The following is a 17168-nucleotide window of genomic DNA, read 5'->3' as shown; positions in this document are numbered from 1 at the left end:
TAACAGCTAGTGATTTACTTCTGTTACAGAGGGAGGTAATTAAGTCTCTGGGCCTCTTCTGAAGTTAGGAGAGGTAAGACTGGGGTGACACATTTGATACCCATCAATATCCAGCAATAACAAAGACAATGAAATCAACAGTGTCGAATGTATACTGTTTACATGTTACATTGGGGCAGGTTCATCAGTGTGGTAGATACCCGACATCTCCAATTGTTTAATATTTTACATAATATCTTAATTAATAATTGCAAATAATTACTTATTTACTAAACTGAGAATAACTCCATGACATAAACACAGGCTCAGTGAAGTTATTTTGTCAGCTCACATATGAGAATAAGACATGAAATGTTGGGAAGGTATAATCTGTCTGTAAACTGGAAAGCAAGCAGTGCTCATGGTGGAGGAAGTTTCTTTTCCTGGAATAATGCTATTCTGTTGTTCTGGATGACTAAGAATGACTTCTTGTCTGGTCGCACAGAACAATGTACATGGGATTATGTAGATTCTGTCTGTATGTGTTTCATGCCTTAGCTTTATTAGTAACTGATATCTGTATTCTATGTAGTGTTAATGGACTTCATTGAAAACAAACACCAGTGGGCCCATATGTGCACTGTATCACCAGTGATTCATAAGGCATGCTTTAAAGAGTCGGTATAATTTTTGTGAAACACTCTGTAGTTGCTTCTTGTGGCATAGTGGTGTAGATAGAATGGAGAATCACCTGTCCACTCTTCAGCTTGCAGATCTATGAATGAGGGAACTGTGTGACCACAAGCTGACGAGTACCTTCCTTCGTGCTTCTAGCCTCCACCCCATCCCCTCCACCTGGTTACACCCCCAGAACCCAATTCATCCCTTAACATAGATCTACTGCACTTAGACATGGAACAGTCATTTTTAAAACTACCTTCATTTAACAAGAAATACTAATTTTATACCATTAAAATACTGCTTTTAAGAACCTGCGATTTTTCTATTCCTGAAACATGGAAGCTATTAGTGCTAGAGAAAAAATGAACAGGACTTTTTTTGTAGTTTAATTATGTACTGGTAAATACTTTTGCTTGAAGCTGCAGTTTGAGTTATTCAAGAAAAATGCAAAAGAATGAGTATTAAATGCTATACCACCCCCATGCTCATACCCAGCTGGTCAGGATTTATAGTACACAACATTCCTCCTACAACTGTACAAAAATTTGTGGCTACAGCATTTTTTCCCCTATCTGACCTTGTTCTGGTCTTCATTGATTGGGCTCCAGGGGGAGTGGAGGTGGGGGGGGGGGGGGAGTTAGATAACACACAAAACTATACCATCTGCTGCTTTCAGGTTTGGTGCCCTAAAAGACTGGGGTAGTATTTTCCCTATAAAATTGTTATTGGCAGAGTAAGTCTATTATAAATCTCATTTGTGCCCAATAAACACACATGCACATTGTTTTGATACACTGTGAACTGCTTGCCCACTAATTCATTAAAGAAAGGTAATAACATTCAATACTTAACATAATGTCAACAGAAAGGACAATAGAAAGTGAGCACAACACTGAATTACACTTATAAATGTTGCTGTCAAATGAAGCATCTTGGCATTCACCTTCATTAAGGGAAAATACAAACAATATACACTTGGATCATCAGGCAGGGAATACATACCCCTCCCCATTCAAAATGCTTATCTACTGCCTCAACCACTGAGCCACCTTGGCCAGAATAGTTACATTAATATTTCCTCAGCTCTTATGGAAGGACTCCAGCCAATTCACAAAATTTTCAGATATGTGGATACATTTGTGACATTGTCACCTAAAATGTAGGCCTATAACAGATCCCAATACAATCTTGCCAGTAAATATAACATACATTGGGCTAAAATACATGTAAGAAATTGGTGGTTCCTGCATTGTGTGTGGATGACGATTGGTTAACGCCAATTGGTTGATAGTATACAGCAGCCAATGAGAATTGCTGAATCCAATGCTTTCCTTTGACAGAACATATGAATTGATTACATTTGTTTTAAATATGGAGAGTGCCAAAGAAACTTTTACTGATCTGGTGATTATGAATTTTAGGGTTGCTTACTAATTTTTGCATTTTTTTTAATGACTAGAAAAACCAGAATGTGCTGACAAACTGACCTCTAGCAAAGGCCTAAGTTAGACTGTAATATGATAATTTGGTTGTGAGCTGGTGAAGCCAATAAATTTGGAAAGCTGGTTGTGGAGACAGACAGACTGACACACAGCGAAAAACGAGGCCTAGGTTCAGTGGGAATGTGACTGGCTGTGAGATAGTGAAGCCAACGAATCTAGAAGAAAAAACTTGGTTGTGGTAACAGACTGATCTTTAGCTTATCCTCAGGTCCAGATGAGATTGAAATGTGATAACTGGTTTGAATCTCAGCACAAAAATAAGAGTGCCATGAGAGACTGATCAATGTATAATGAGCCTGAGAGTTACATTTGTTGTTGGACTAACCTACTTTTATATCGAATTTCCGATTTTGCTGAAAATTTCAACAAAGTGGCTAAATTCTAAACTTATAACAAAATACTAGCTACCTTTACTTACAAAACAATAGGAAATTACTAACATGAATCTCATTGGCTATCTACATAGCAAACCATTACCAACAGCAGAACGCAACACAAAAGCTCATGCCACCACAAGTGCAGTTCCACCATACATTGTACCAAAGGTCCTATACGGCAATTTTCATGTGCTGGCATGTCTTTTGATCAGAGGAGGAAACTGTCAACAATGTGTGCGTGTGTGTGTGTGTGTGTGTGTGTGTGTGTGTGTGTGTGTGTGTGTGTGTGTGTGTGTTTTGTTTCCCTCCAGCACAGTAAGAGCAACTGTTTTCCACCAGTGAGCTGGTATCATGCATGCCACGAAAAGGTTACTGGTGCAGCTAGTCTGATAGATAACTAATGAGGAGAGGGATTACTAGTCCTATGTGAACATCTGTTCTGCTGCCATTAAACAAAGAGAGGATCATCTGGGAACTTTCACCTGAAATGAAAACATCCCAATGAGGATGACAGAGAAAGATTTTGAAAGTATTTCCTCTCACCTGGAGTACCAAAATCTTACACAGACACAGACAAACAGAATTGCAGTTGTCTAATATTAATGGAATCCAGGTGGTAAGTTCGCTTGAAACCACTGCTCATAGCAACTGAGGAAGGTAATTAGGTCAATCATCAAAATATTGCACCCCAACAGGGAAACATGAATTTTAATGGAAACCTGTAACGATACCAGCTGAGTAAACTTCATGTTCCAATAACATTACTACTTGTGTTCACATGTAATGTAACATACAATAGAATAGTTGCTTATTTTAGTAACCATAGCATAATAATGTACACTTGTGGGCATATGAGTTCAAGATAGTGAATCTGACTGCAACCAACTTATGTTTCCCATTGTAGAGGTCACAGAAGCACAGAAGTAGGCCTACTCGCAAGCAACATCATATCAAGGATGTACTTAACAGTACATTTGCTAACAAGTCCGCTGCTGTGGGCAACAATGTGTTGATGACAGGGGTCACCAAATACTAACGTGGATTTTAACAGTGGATAGGTGAACTAGTATAGAGTAAACCACTCATCAATTCACTCCTCGATGATGATGATAACGTATGTGCAGCCGTGTCATCAGCATCTGTGTCATTACTATGGAAAGAAGACACCACTCCTGAACAAAATGTGTGTGGCTGCTCATGACATGCCACAAAGCAAAAAACTATCTGGGCTAACCACCTATGGATATTCTAAGTATAGAAATGCGTCACCTGGATGGATGAATCTCAGTACATACTGGTAAATGCGAGTGGCAGGGTACGAGAATAATTAAAACAACAACAAAAGGCACCCTGCTTGTCAGCAGGGCACTGTTCAGACAGGCTGTGGAGGTATTCTCCAGTGAGGAATCTTTACAAAGGGTGAAATGGGATCATCCAAAATGCTTGCCATTGTCTCACCAACAAATTGTGGGCATCCACTTGTTCAACTGCAGATCTGATAGCATCCCTCCTGAATTGTGCAATATTCATCTTAAGAACTTTCGTAGATGTTAGGATGCTAGTGTGAACCACTAGATCACCTAGTCTACATTCCAGTCAGTACATCTGGGATGCCATCAAATAAAATTAATTTATAAATGATACTGGTGGTTTAGATGTGGATTAAGTTACTTGAAGGAATGCAGCAACAAGACAGTTTTTAATATAGCTTTTTATTTATGCCAAAATGCATTTAGGGTTTTCACTCGTCTCAAATTTGTATAAAACACTTATAGTTTTGTAAAAACTATGTTTCTGTTGAGTTCATTTTGAATGCCTTTTACTCTGCAATCTGTTGTTCATAATCCACATTTACATGTGTAACATGCACCTTTAGCTCCACTGACAATGCAGCTTGTGCCAATGTATAAATGAAACTAAAAATGTGTGTATTGTGTACATAAATGTGAAACAAAGAGTTAAAAGTTATAGAATAAATGGCAGCTGCACCTTTCAAAATGCATTTGACAAAATGAAGATATAAATGTATTAGAACAACTGAAGAAGGTTAAAACCAGAACACATCTTGGCATAAAACTATGCAAAAAGTAGGCGGTGGCATTATTTCTTCAGGCCACCAAATTTAATCTGAATTATTTTTAACCTAGCTTTGCCCAATTTTCACAAATTGTGTGGGGCATTGAGTGGTCATGGATACGTTTCTTAAATGCTTTCGATGTTTTCATTTGACGACACTGTGTGTTACACACAACTAGGTAAATATGTGTCGCTGCTTCCCTGGGTTTTTGAAACTTCAGGGTTGGAAGCAAATGTGGAAGGCATCAAACGTCTTTCTTGCACAAACAAGGTTTCAGAAAGTCTATAGGCCCCTACTGAAATACTCACTTAGAGCTAATATACCTTTTGCCATGAATTTCCTTGTCTCCTAGTATCTTCAACCATGACATGCGATGCTGCTACACCTTTAAGGAAAGCTGGTGATACATGAATGCTCAACAACCACTTTGCTGACCTACAGAGCAGTCTATTGGTATGGTTGCTGTAAAATATTATATATATCACTCACTGCTTACAGCATGTGCATGTTTGCTAGCAAGCAGCAGACCTTCTTGCCAGTTTCCCTATCCCAGTTTTGAAGTCTTACACGTGCATCTACTCGGGTATCCTTCCACGTCAGCTCTAATACCCTCACTCATTGTAACTGCTAGTTACTTTACAAAAGAAATTAGGAAATCAGTGCAAATCAAATCACTTGCATAAAAATGGATGAAAGTGCAAAGGATGTAATAGTTTATCTGAACACTGTTACTGGTAATATCATGTTCCTCATCAGATGTCTAAGATAAAATTTTGTAGCCATTGGTAAAAATAAATATGAATAAATGAGGTAGCCTAGTTGCCTTTCAGTTGGTAGGTATGAAACAAAATGACGCGAAAGGTAAGAGTTACATAGTGCCTTGCATTTTTAATAGATTATGAACAATATATGGTACATTATATGCACCACACTATATGGCACTCTTTTGTCTATTATGTATCTACATCTACCTGAAATACAGCTTTTCTGAATTTACATTGGAATTTTAGTTTTTATAATATGGCACAAGCATAGCCAACTGGTTACCATAAAGGTAATTCAATTCCAACAAACTTTATTTTATATTTATTCACTTTTGTTGGCTTTGCCAACTCTCAACCAAATTTTCACCTTCCAATAACAACTGGGGCTTGGTATGCTACAAATCAATCAGTAACCACAACAGAAACTATAGGGGGAGAGGGGAAGTACCACACACTAGTGAAAGCCAAGACTAAGATGATGTTAAATAAATTTAATCTGTTAATGTGTATGAAGTCACATGCTGAGAACATTCAGATGTTACAAATTATACACCAGTTAGCACTTTTGCACAGGCTGTCACCATCCTCTAACTGGTCACATGAAGCCAGATCATACAACAGCCCCCCCCCCCCCCCCCCAATCCCATGGTCGCAGCAAAAAGTTAGATTTTGCGACAGCACCGGTAAATTAATATGTATTGGGTCAGTTCTGTGTGGAAATGTGCTGGTAACAATGACCTGCAATGTTACATTTGTCTCGGATGATGACACAAATTAGAGTGAGTAAATCACCAAAGGCAAGGAGAATTAAAAACGGAACTTCTTCACGTGAATAATATTCTTTTGGGTCTCAGTTACACCTTAACATCAGAAGCTGATAGAAGTAACTGAACGTAACACTTTCAGATGACCACTATATTTTATGCTGCTGTGAAATGAAATCCACCGAACAATTTGAGATGAAGTATACTTAGGTATTTCTGATGTCTTTGTTTCAAGGGTTGAAACACGCGTGCAGCACACAATAGACGAGCAACTTGTGGTTGATCAATCGGTTGAACACAAATATTATTGACAACTTTATCATCATCTGAAATGGCCAACATGGTGAACAACTATACCTTTTTTTAAATTAAAACATAACACAAAATTTTGTTGCAAGAGGTTGTTACTGTTTCCATTATTCTTGGTAAATGAAGATATTGTCGCTTTGTCACACTGTGTAATGCTAGTACGCCACATGAGAATAAAATGACACTATATTTATTCGTAAAAATTACCCAAAAGTGTTCCATCCATATCGAATATACAATGTGTTACTGGTTGGAATTTCATGTTTGACAGCTGTGTAAACCACACCTCTACAAAAAGCGGAGCGTGTACACAAACAAATATCCGCAGTAAAACACGAAGGCTGCACAGGGTCCGCTACAAAAAATTTTTATACGCTATTATCACATTAAAATATCGAAAACACACCACATACGAACTTCACCCGGCAACAGCCGGAACAGTAGAGGTGGCAAAAAATAACGTAACTGATAGAAATAACCGGTTACTGAGAAGTAACGGTTACTGCGATAACCGTTCCTCTGATTCTGGCAGTTATTTCAATAACTGTTTAGTGTCAACAGTGCCTCGCGCCATCTGTTGACCGAAGGTCGTACTGCGCATTTGGAAGGCGTTCTATAGACCATGGGAATAACTGTGAGACTGCGCGCCATCTGTTGATAAGAACTGTGTACTATTTCGTGGGCCTTCGTTACTTTTAGCATAAACAATTAAATAAAGTTAATGTCCAAGCCGTGGCTGATAGGAGCTGCAGTACAGGCATTAACAAGTACGGTTGTTCCCTTAAGCCACCGCCTTACGTGTTAATTTAGCTTGGACGGGTAGTACAAGGAAAGTTACTTAGGAATTCGAGCGACTATGGAAATAACTGTCAGAGACCGGTATTCTCCTCTGGCAGTTATCGTTATTGGCTCGTAGTTCTAGTTCTCTGGTAGTTATCGGGCTACCACCACAGATAACCTGGAAGCTGGTAACGGAATAACTGTGTGTGTAGACGTTCCTGACTCGGTGACTCCAGTTAAAGGTCGTAGTTCCAGGTGATATTTCCAGAGAGGATAGTAACTGGAGCGAACAAATATTTTCGTACTGCTACGGAAATAGCCGCTGGCCATCGCGAATGACAAATAACATGTCAGAAAGTATAACATAATACAGTGGAATATAATAATTGTTATCCTCATCATTTGTCAGGAGATTGTCAAAATATGTGAATATATCACAGTAACTGCTAATATTTACAGAATTGGTACACTGACAGAATAAAACACAGTTACGTACTTTTAATAAATTTATCGTACACAGAATACCCGATCTTGACTGTTGCAACCAAGTGCTGTCAAAACCGAAATATAGCAGAATTTTTACCTAAGCTGGTCTATCAGTCTCTGTTACGATATTCAGCTACAGAGTAGAAGGAGGGGTCAGTGGAAGCGTCTGATTCCACCCGTCTGCTTCGACGTAAAGGTGTTGTGGTGTGTGAATGTCATTACGGCACGGTGTTTATGAGTTGGTTTTTGTGTGTGTGTGTGTGTGTGTGTGTGTGTGTGTGTGTGTGGGGGGGGGGGGGGGGGGGGCTGTCGATCTAGGTTGCAGTGCCGGAATTTGCTGGTGGTAATTAATATATTTTTTTTTTTTCTAGCTGTGATGTTTTGTGTATTTATGAAGTATTGAATGTGATTTAATTTATGTAGGGATGATTGATTTGTGGACTTTTGGGATTGTGGTTTTATTTTTCGCAGTTGTAGGTGTTGGTATTTGGCATCAGTAGCTGTGGTGGACCTATATAGGTCACCGGAAATGACCGATTCCCATTTTCATAGTTGTGTGTGTTGATGTTTTAGTATCGTCATCTGAGGTTGACCTATGTAGGTCAAGGGAAATGTCTGATTCCAATTTTCGTACTTTTAGTTGTGGGTATTGGTGTTTTGGTATGGTCACCTATAGTTGACCTATATTGTTCTTTTTGTTCTTCATTTTGTGTTTTGGGATCATGGTGTGTTTTTTTTACTAGCTTGTCCTCACCCTAAAACCCCCAACTTCCCGCAGTTGTCCCATTGGTTTGATTGTATTTTTGGTGGGAAATGTTATTGTATTATTTATATGTAACTTCGTGTTTGTTGCCATGTGTATGTAGTGACGTCATAGACACTTAAAATAGCCATTTCCGGCATATTGATGACGGGTGGAATCAGACACTTCTGTATCAAATAGTCTTTCAAACACACTGTAAACCGTGCCTTATCTGAAACCAAGTTTTTAATGGTTGCTGACTTGCTGGCAGTTTATTGAAAATGCATGTTCCTGAATATTGGACCCCTTTTGGACCAAGGTAACTAATTTTAGGTCTTTATGTAGATTGCTGTTTCCATTTCTAGTACTGATATTATGTATTAAGCTATTGGTTGGAAATACTTGAAACAAATTTCATAAAGGAATAAATATACTAGGACGCAGTGGTTAGAATACAAAGTTCCTTGAACAGGTTCCTACATGATGTTCTTGAATTGATACCACAAACTATTTTTATTACACGCTTTTACATGCGAAAAACTTTTGCTACGTTTGATAAGTTACCACAGAATATGCTCCCTTATGAAATAATAGAATGAAAAAATGTGTTATGCCCTTCCCAACTAAATTTATTATCGAGTTGTAGTCCCAGAAATGTAACACTGTCAACCTTTTCGATCTGCATGTCTTCATATGTTGTAAACATGCTGTCGCTGGAGAAATCGAGCAGTTTGCAAATCTGACATAAAACTTGGATTAGCGTACTCACACTTTCCCCAATAGGACTAGCTTTTACAGCACAGGAGTAAACGAATCTGTCACATTACGTATATTTTTTGTTGTATTATAAGGCTGTACACTTTATTCTATTATGCGAGCAGCACAAGAAATTAAGCTTCGAATTTAACCTACAGTACTCAGTTTACATATTACTTCATACTTAAAAACACACGTTGTTAACATTTTACTTAAACAGTGCTTTGGCGAAGTTCCGCGTACTTTCTGTCGCAGCTGCGAAGATAATATTTCTAATAGCGACCGATAACCTACAAACATATAATATGAAACACTAATAATCGTTCTAACATCAACTAAAATGTACCCGGAGTTAATAAGCTGAGGTTATGACACGATTCATACGACATTCCTGCTATTTCACACTACTCGCAGTTCTGCTGATAACTAAACTGATGGATTCCAACTACGTCGTTATTTAACTGTCGGAGTTATCGGTATTCGCTAGCGAAAAATAACTTGGCAGTTATTAATAACCGTTAACGATAACGGTTATCAAAGAATAACTGGAACTGTGATAACGGTTACTCCAGAATAACCGTTTGGCCCACCTCTACGGAACAGTGTGTTTTATTTGAAGTTAATCGTAATTACGTAATCAGAGATGCTATGTAAGATGTCAACTAAAGGATTTATCTGTTAACTAACAAAATTACAGATACTGTGGGATAACTCCTGTAATGTTTCTTTTAGACTGATTTATTTCATTAAAAAGTTCGTAATCCGTCGAAAGATATTTTAACAATAGTCTGTGGATATGTCCGTACCCGGGCCAAAGACGCTACGCTACATGGCTTCGACGGTGGCGCTACCTCTGGTTACGAGATGAAAACTATGGGCAGTCGTATCCATGTGCAAGGAGAGTGCACAGTAGTTGGTAGGGCGAGCTAGCGCGAGGTAGGTGCGGGCGGGTTAGTGGATGTCAAAAGACAGTAATGAGCGCGAAAACAATCTGAAGTGTTTATTTTTATCTTTAATGTCCGCACCGGTATATACATACCGGATATAAGAAACAGATGTATACAATCAAGTTTAGCGCTCAATTTGATCCACAGTGACATAAAAAGATCTGATTTTGTTCTGACAACAGAAACAGACGCGTCGGCATGGCTGTGAACGGGTGTAATCGTGACATGAACAAAAAGTTTCGACAGCTATACAGCTTGAGAAGCGGACTTACTTTTGTGCGGGTGAATCTTTGTGTGTTATTGACACTGGCATTTTTACAAGGTACATTGGCAGGCGATATGAACTGCGCGAGTGTTCGTTACACTTACGAAGAAAAAGGCGTCAACGTCGGACAAGTTCCCAAGGATCCACTTTCTGGTAATTACAAAAGGAAGCGTTAAGTCTTTATTTTCATGCACATGAGTATGTAACACGTTTTCAGTTTCTGTGAGAATGCATTTGTCCACAACTTGTCTAAGACAGTTGCATTTTAAAAAGTGCAGCAAACCAATCTAGTAGCGATTTTGACCAGCTGATTGCGGTCTCATGTGGACTGCTATACAATCAACTAAGAAACTTAACTCCTACAGTAACGCGGGGTACTTCAGCAGTATATGGAATTCACTCAAGTTAATGGTCTTCCTACAAATGTAACTTAAATTGCAGGTCACTAAATTCACCGCGAAGAAAGAGTAGTTGCTAATCCTTACAAACATGCGTTACTGATCCCCAGGAAAAAGTAATTACAAAAAAATTAGCGTTTAAAATTATTTTCGTTCTGCAGGAGTATAAATCAGATTTTTGAGTACTAGACACTGATGCCCCACGCGATTGTTCACTTCCTATTCTATTAACTGAAATACTCAGAGATTGTAATTCCTTTTTCCCACTTTGTTAAAAGTAGTCGGCACTGTTCTTGCAGAGTCCACATGACATGCGGTTGTTGATTTCATGAATTATTACGCCTGAGTTAAGTTTTTAAAGGAACTTTTCCTAGTACCATGTGGAGTGATCGGTAGGCCTACTGATGGTGATATTCTACTGGTGTCTGTGGCCACGAAACATAGAATAATTGCGTGTATGAAACTGCTCATACGTAGTTTTTTTTCTGCAAACGAATAATTAGCGCATGCAGATTGCATCCAGATAAGAATTTATTATTTTGTGTCATACGTATCCCCATGTGCCTAAGTTTACTTGGGTCAATCTGTATTCTGTTGTAACTGTCAGATCTTTTCAGTAAATTGGCACGATCTTCATATCTTATCTGTATTTATTAATTATTCTTGAGCCAATAAAATATAAGATTGTGTGATAGGGAGGGGGACTGTTATGAAAGAGCAAAATAATAAAGAAGCAAAGTGTATCTGAATGTTGGTTAAATTAAAATAAACATTTCGAGTCGATTGCAGTAAACACGTTCAATCTTGTCAGAATGTCGGCCAGAGAACGTATACGTTAAATGTATAATTGGTAGAATTCAGGATAGGACTAGCTTGCTCTCTGAAAAAGGCCTAAGGCCAGATCTGAGGGAACATAAGATTTAAACGCCCCTTTGAGTTCATTAAGGCCGGAACAGAAGTTATGTTACAAGTACGAGAAAAGCGTAACTGTCGTAGTACTTACTTTTCGTGGCCTTAAATGCGCTGCAATTACTCGAAAATAATTTATCAAAGCCGCGTAAAAACGAAGTGCGTATTGCCAAATCTCACAATTTGATGCGAGTCCCGGATTTTGATGTTCCGTTTTACTCGATATATCCCTGGGATGCCGCATTACGCATTATTGCGCGGATCGTCTGTCGTTTCCCAGTATGCTACAAATACAAGAAGTTCGTTTTAGTGTATCTGAAAGCAGGAGTGACTCGCTCACCGCTTTGTCAGAGTACTAAATTATCGCATATTGTAATTATCCGACGGGATATTATTGCATTATTTCCAGATCACCACTCCCTTTGACGGGCGTCTAGTGTTGCTAACTTTATCGTCAGGCAGGACAGGTTTTTAACCCAAGCTGCCGCTTGTGGCACCAAGCTAAAGCAACATCTGTATACAGTGTGTATAATAATTAGTGCCGAAAACTGACACAGCTGAAAGTATACAGTAGAAGCAAAAACTTCGGTCTGCAAACGAAACGTTTGCGAGTTAACTGCAAACGTGTGGTTACGGGCTGTATCAAATATTGTCCTATTTAGCACTAACATATTTGACTTGTAAGGTTTTCGACCAATTCTTCTGGCCTCAAATTTCACCCAAGACATACCTGAAAACGAAATACAGTACTATCCCGGTACGTTACATGTTTTTTTTTTTCATGTAATTTATTTGGCCTTTAACTTACAGCATGAAGTCAGCTCAAACTAACAAATATATGGGTAATTATACAACACAGTTATAGATTGATCCTTACCCAGTAGTAAGTGTAAAACCGAATGTTGCACAAAGCTTATATGGAGTCCATTGTCAGTAATACGTTGGTCGTAGGTATGGGTATCCGAAGCAACAGTGAATCTACACGTCGCGTGGAAAAGTCGTCACGCAAGGTGGCGAGGGATGACCGAGCTTTACAAATTGATGTCAATTGATTGCAGTACTTCCATGTAGTCTGGTGCACCCGCAGAGGTGACATGCGTCTTCTTCACAATACCAAAAAGGTGGTTCTACGATGTGTAGTCTGAGATGATGATGATGATGATGATGATGATGATGATGATGGAATCATCCGTGGTTAAATTTGAGTCTGCTGGGAGGAGGAGGGGGGGGGGGGAGATGTCTAGGCACTTATTTTATTTTGTAGAATAGGGGACCGACTGGCGAAAACTGTGTGTTTCTTGCCTACGCTTGTTGTTTTTCCCCATTCGTGTTGCCAGTCATGTGTTTTGCATCTGTGTAGGACAGATCAGTAATCAGTACTTGGGATCGTAGTCCAGGTGATGTATGCGGTCACAGCAGCTTCTTTGGCTAAGCGGTTGGGAGCTTCATTGCCAGTGATGTCACCGTGTGGTTTCACCCAGGCGGGGTTAACGGAATGGCCTTATTCACGCATTGTTTCCAACACTTTGATAAACCTGTATACAATGGCGATTTCAGTCTAACAGATGTTAAAAAATTTTGAGTGCTGTTAGAGCTGATAGTCACTGAGTAGGAAATATAGATATGCTATCATCCGCGAGCAGAAACTAAGTTGTAATATAACGACAAGTTGCGGTCATATTTGCTCTGCTGTCAATTGAAGTAGCCCGACTGTTGACAACATGGTATGTCGTACGCCTACACACAGTCACTGGGCTTGTTCTCTCTGTATACTGCTTTAAGAACTGTGCCAAAGTTTTGTTAAGTAGCTGTTTGTACACAGTTTACCAGCGTTTGTTTTAGACACTTGCATTGAACGTACCTCTTCCTCCCCCTGTCTGTGTCCACATCTTCCTCCCACCTCTGTCAATGAACATCTTCCTCCTTAGCACACTGGACTCGTATTCGTGCGGACGACGATTCAAAACTTGCCCGGCCGTTCTGATTTAGGTTTTCCGTGATTTCCCTAAATCGCTTGGGGCAAATCCTGGGATTTCTTTGTAAGGGCACGGCTGGTTTCTTCCTCCAACTTTCCCTAATCCGAGCTTGTGCTCTGTCTCTAATGATCTTGCTGTTGTTAGGATGTTAAACAGTAATCTACTCCCCCTCTGACCATATCATCCTCCCCCTCTTCCTTTTACACTTGCACACTACCCCACTACACCTTCCACCTGCTGAATGCAACTCCCCCTCCCCCCCCTCTCTATTTCTTTCTCCCTTTCACTCTGACCACCCTCCTCTACCATGTTTGAGCCTGGAAAGCAGTTTCTTGCCCCCTGACTTACAGGCTGCCCCGCAAAGTTGGTATGGAAGACTGATACTCCCACACAAAATGCCTCTCGTGCAGGGCAGCCAGGTGCTAGAAAGAACAAGTTTTTGCCTGTACCTCCACTCCCACTAAAGCTGGGAGGTTATAAACCCCACAGTGCTGGTTCCCTGTGAAGCCCACTGGGGTTGAAATCGATTCTACAACAGGTGTGAGCCTATTATTATGTCCACTGTGGTGTCACCGCCAGACACCACACTAGCTAGGTGGTAGCCTTTAAATCGGCCGCGGTCCGTTAGTATACGTCGGACCTGCGTGTCGCCACTATCAGTGATTGCAGACTGAGCGCCGCCACACGGCAGGACTAGACTTCCTAGCACTCGTCCCAGTGGTACAAACGACTTTGCTAGCGATGGTTCACTGACAAAATACGCTCTCATTTGCCGAGACGATAGTTAGCACAGCCTTCAGCTACGTCATTTGCTACGACCTAGCAAGGCGCCATTACCAGTTACTATTGATGCAGTAAAACATGTACCGTCAAGAGCGATGTTCACCATTTATGGATTAAAGTTAAGTATTCCACAGCTACGTCCTTCTTTGCTAGTCTAATTTCCTTGACCTGTTCCAGACCACACGCCAGCCTGCGTGAGCTAAAACGCGTGCCTTTCGGCTTCCTCTCATACCGGGTTGGCTCTCTTGCCAATCCACAACATCCACCTTAGACAATTTCATTGGGAATGGGACGCTAAATCTATGTAGTGTAGGTGTTCTAATGATCTTCCTTGCAATCTCCTGAGTATCTAAATAGCCTTGGATACCTCACTTGTTCGAATTTATTGTGAACTGACACCTGATAAAGATGGTGTTTCCCCATGTAGTCCTGACATTTGAAGGCAATACTGCACTCATGTCTGCACTGAGTTATAAACTCTTTCAGACACCGCCGAATCATCTCGTAAATCTTGACATGGCTGTATAGTTCATTGCTCCAGTTACATTTTATCAAGAAAAGTGTTGTACACTTCACATTTTGAAATGATTCGGACAGCAGAATCCAGAGGATATAGGTTAGATGACCATGGAGGCCAAGGTACAAACTCCGCGTGATCTACCCATGTTGGATCATGCAAGAGCTGGATGTTCCCTTTTACCAGTAACAATAACCAGGACAAAAATTCGTACTGAAAACAGAGGCAGCTTGTAATCACACATTCGTATTTATCATGCAAACAGCCGATGTTTACTGGAACGCTTTTGGTTTTGTCGTTTTACACTTCCGCACGTCAGTTTTCGCTATTGTTATTCCCCTGTATAGTTTTTAAAATTGTAATTTTTATGAATAAATAATTAATAAATCTCGTGTGGCATCTAGCACGATGCACATACTTTACTGTGACACCATTTCAGTGTCGGCAGTGTCAGTTAAAATTAGTGCTACCACCAGTGACCGAACAGAGGTCACGCATGAAATCCGTGAACCTCTACCGTTCAGGTACGAAGGAAGATTATTATGTTTGAAACGACTACACAGAGTAAAGGTCCAAAGGACGCCCGCCCTCCACTGCGTCTGACTGCCGTGTAGCGGGCCCGGGTTCGATTCCCGGCCGGATCTGAGATTTTCTCTGCTCTGGGACTAAGAGTTGCGTTGTCATAATTTCACCGTCATCTTCGCTCAAATCGCCCCATGTGGTGTCAATTGAAAAGACTCGCAACTCGGCGGACGAACTTCCGCAGGAAGAGACTCCCAGCAATCAATGCTATACGATCATTTCATTTCAGGCAGCCAGGGTCCGAAGAAGGGGGAGGTGCCACGACATGTCGCTTGTGTGGAAGAATGTTCCAGAAACAGCCTTGCCTTCAATGAAGACATATGCAAACAAGAGATTATACTGGTTTGACAAACAAAACAGCAAATTGCCCCAGTTAGAATAATCGGTGAAAAGTCTTAGTGGCTTTTATAACCAATAAAATAAGCTTCGATTACTTATGGTTCATAGCAAGAACTCTAAGGAAGAATACATCCGTCTAATACGCATTTTACAAACCTTTTTCAGGGGCAAGTTCCTCAAATTTGTTCGCGTGCTTGAAATAGTCTGGAAAGCCCTCTGAGAAGAGATACATGTGGCGTGACGGTTAGTCAGTTAGCTGCACTGTAGCGGTATTGTATAACATTTCAGGAGGAAGACAAGAGCCTTCTTGCTTCATATGGGAAATGTCTCAACATTGTGTGGAACTCCACGCTGAAACATGACGTACTGTCTCGACTTTAACCCATAGATTCGGTTAGGATTAAAGGCGGCACATACGCTCCTCACTAGCAGACTTTCATTTTTGCATTCATACGTTCTCGAGCGGAAGAAGATGCTCATAATGTTTGCATCCTCTGCTGTTAGTAGTTACGCCTTCGTGGACGAAAAATTTATGTAAATCGCCCATTTCATAGCGTCATCGTACTGGCTTGAAGAGTTATTTTTTAGCTAGCAGCAGTTTCCAACTGTTACACACAAAGTAGAAAATCCTGAATGGTGTCGCCTTGTCCGTATATTCAGATCCTTTCCTATTTTCTGTACGTTTCTGTGCACAGAAATACCGGTCTTATAATTTTTTCCTTCATACAGAAAAGTTACGAGGTATATTTTTATTTGATAAGTTTATCCATGGACCACTTGTAACAACAGTAGCAGACACGTCAAGAAGTACACTACAAAAATGCATATAAATATAGAGCCTAAAACAGGATGCTTGGACAGACATGTAAAGCCTGCTCATAGAAACGTCGCTTCAGAACAGGAATAGCGAAATCGCAGCCAATAACGCAGTAGAATTTATCACAGAAAATAGAGCAGCAGCGAGCATTCTTATAAGCTATGCTTTGTAGGACTCTAACAAATTTAAATTTAGGTACTTCATATAGGCGACGAGCATACCAGAGTCAGGTGCTGCTTTAATTTACTTTCGAATGCGGACAACACTTCCGTATTCATTATGTTGTGTGGAAGCTTATTGTAACAAGTACTTCCTGCACATCTTGGGCCTGTATCCGACAGTTTTAAACGCTTGCTTTTTACGTAGCAATCATTCCTAGTTCTAGTGCTATAATCACGTATATATCGGTTGAAATTGG

General features: G+C 40.1%; 1 protein-coding gene across 1 annotated transcript in view; it reads right to left on the bottom strand.

Annotated features, from left to right (window-relative positions):
- Positions 1 to 6889, bottom strand: part of LOC126457576 (pseudouridine-5'-phosphatase-like) — a 131054-nt gene extending 124165 nt beyond the window's left edge. Inside the window, exon 1 of the mRNA XM_050094001.1 lies at positions 6661 to 6889. Within this exon, the coding sequence (XP_049949958.1) occupies positions 6661 to 6715 (55 nt within the window). The 5' untranslated portion in view covers positions 6716 to 6889. The remainder of the gene's footprint in view (positions 1 to 6660) is intronic.
- Positions 6890 to 17168: the final 10279 nt, after the last annotated feature.

This window comes from Schistocerca serialis, chromosome 2 (genome assembly GCF_023864345.2).
Source record: "Schistocerca serialis cubense isolate TAMUIC-IGC-003099 chromosome 2, iqSchSeri2.2, whole genome shotgun sequence".
In the NCBI taxonomy this organism is placed as follows: Eukaryota; Metazoa; Arthropoda; class Insecta; order Orthoptera; family Acrididae; genus Schistocerca; species Schistocerca serialis.
This window is presented reverse-complemented; position numbering and strand designations above follow the sequence as displayed.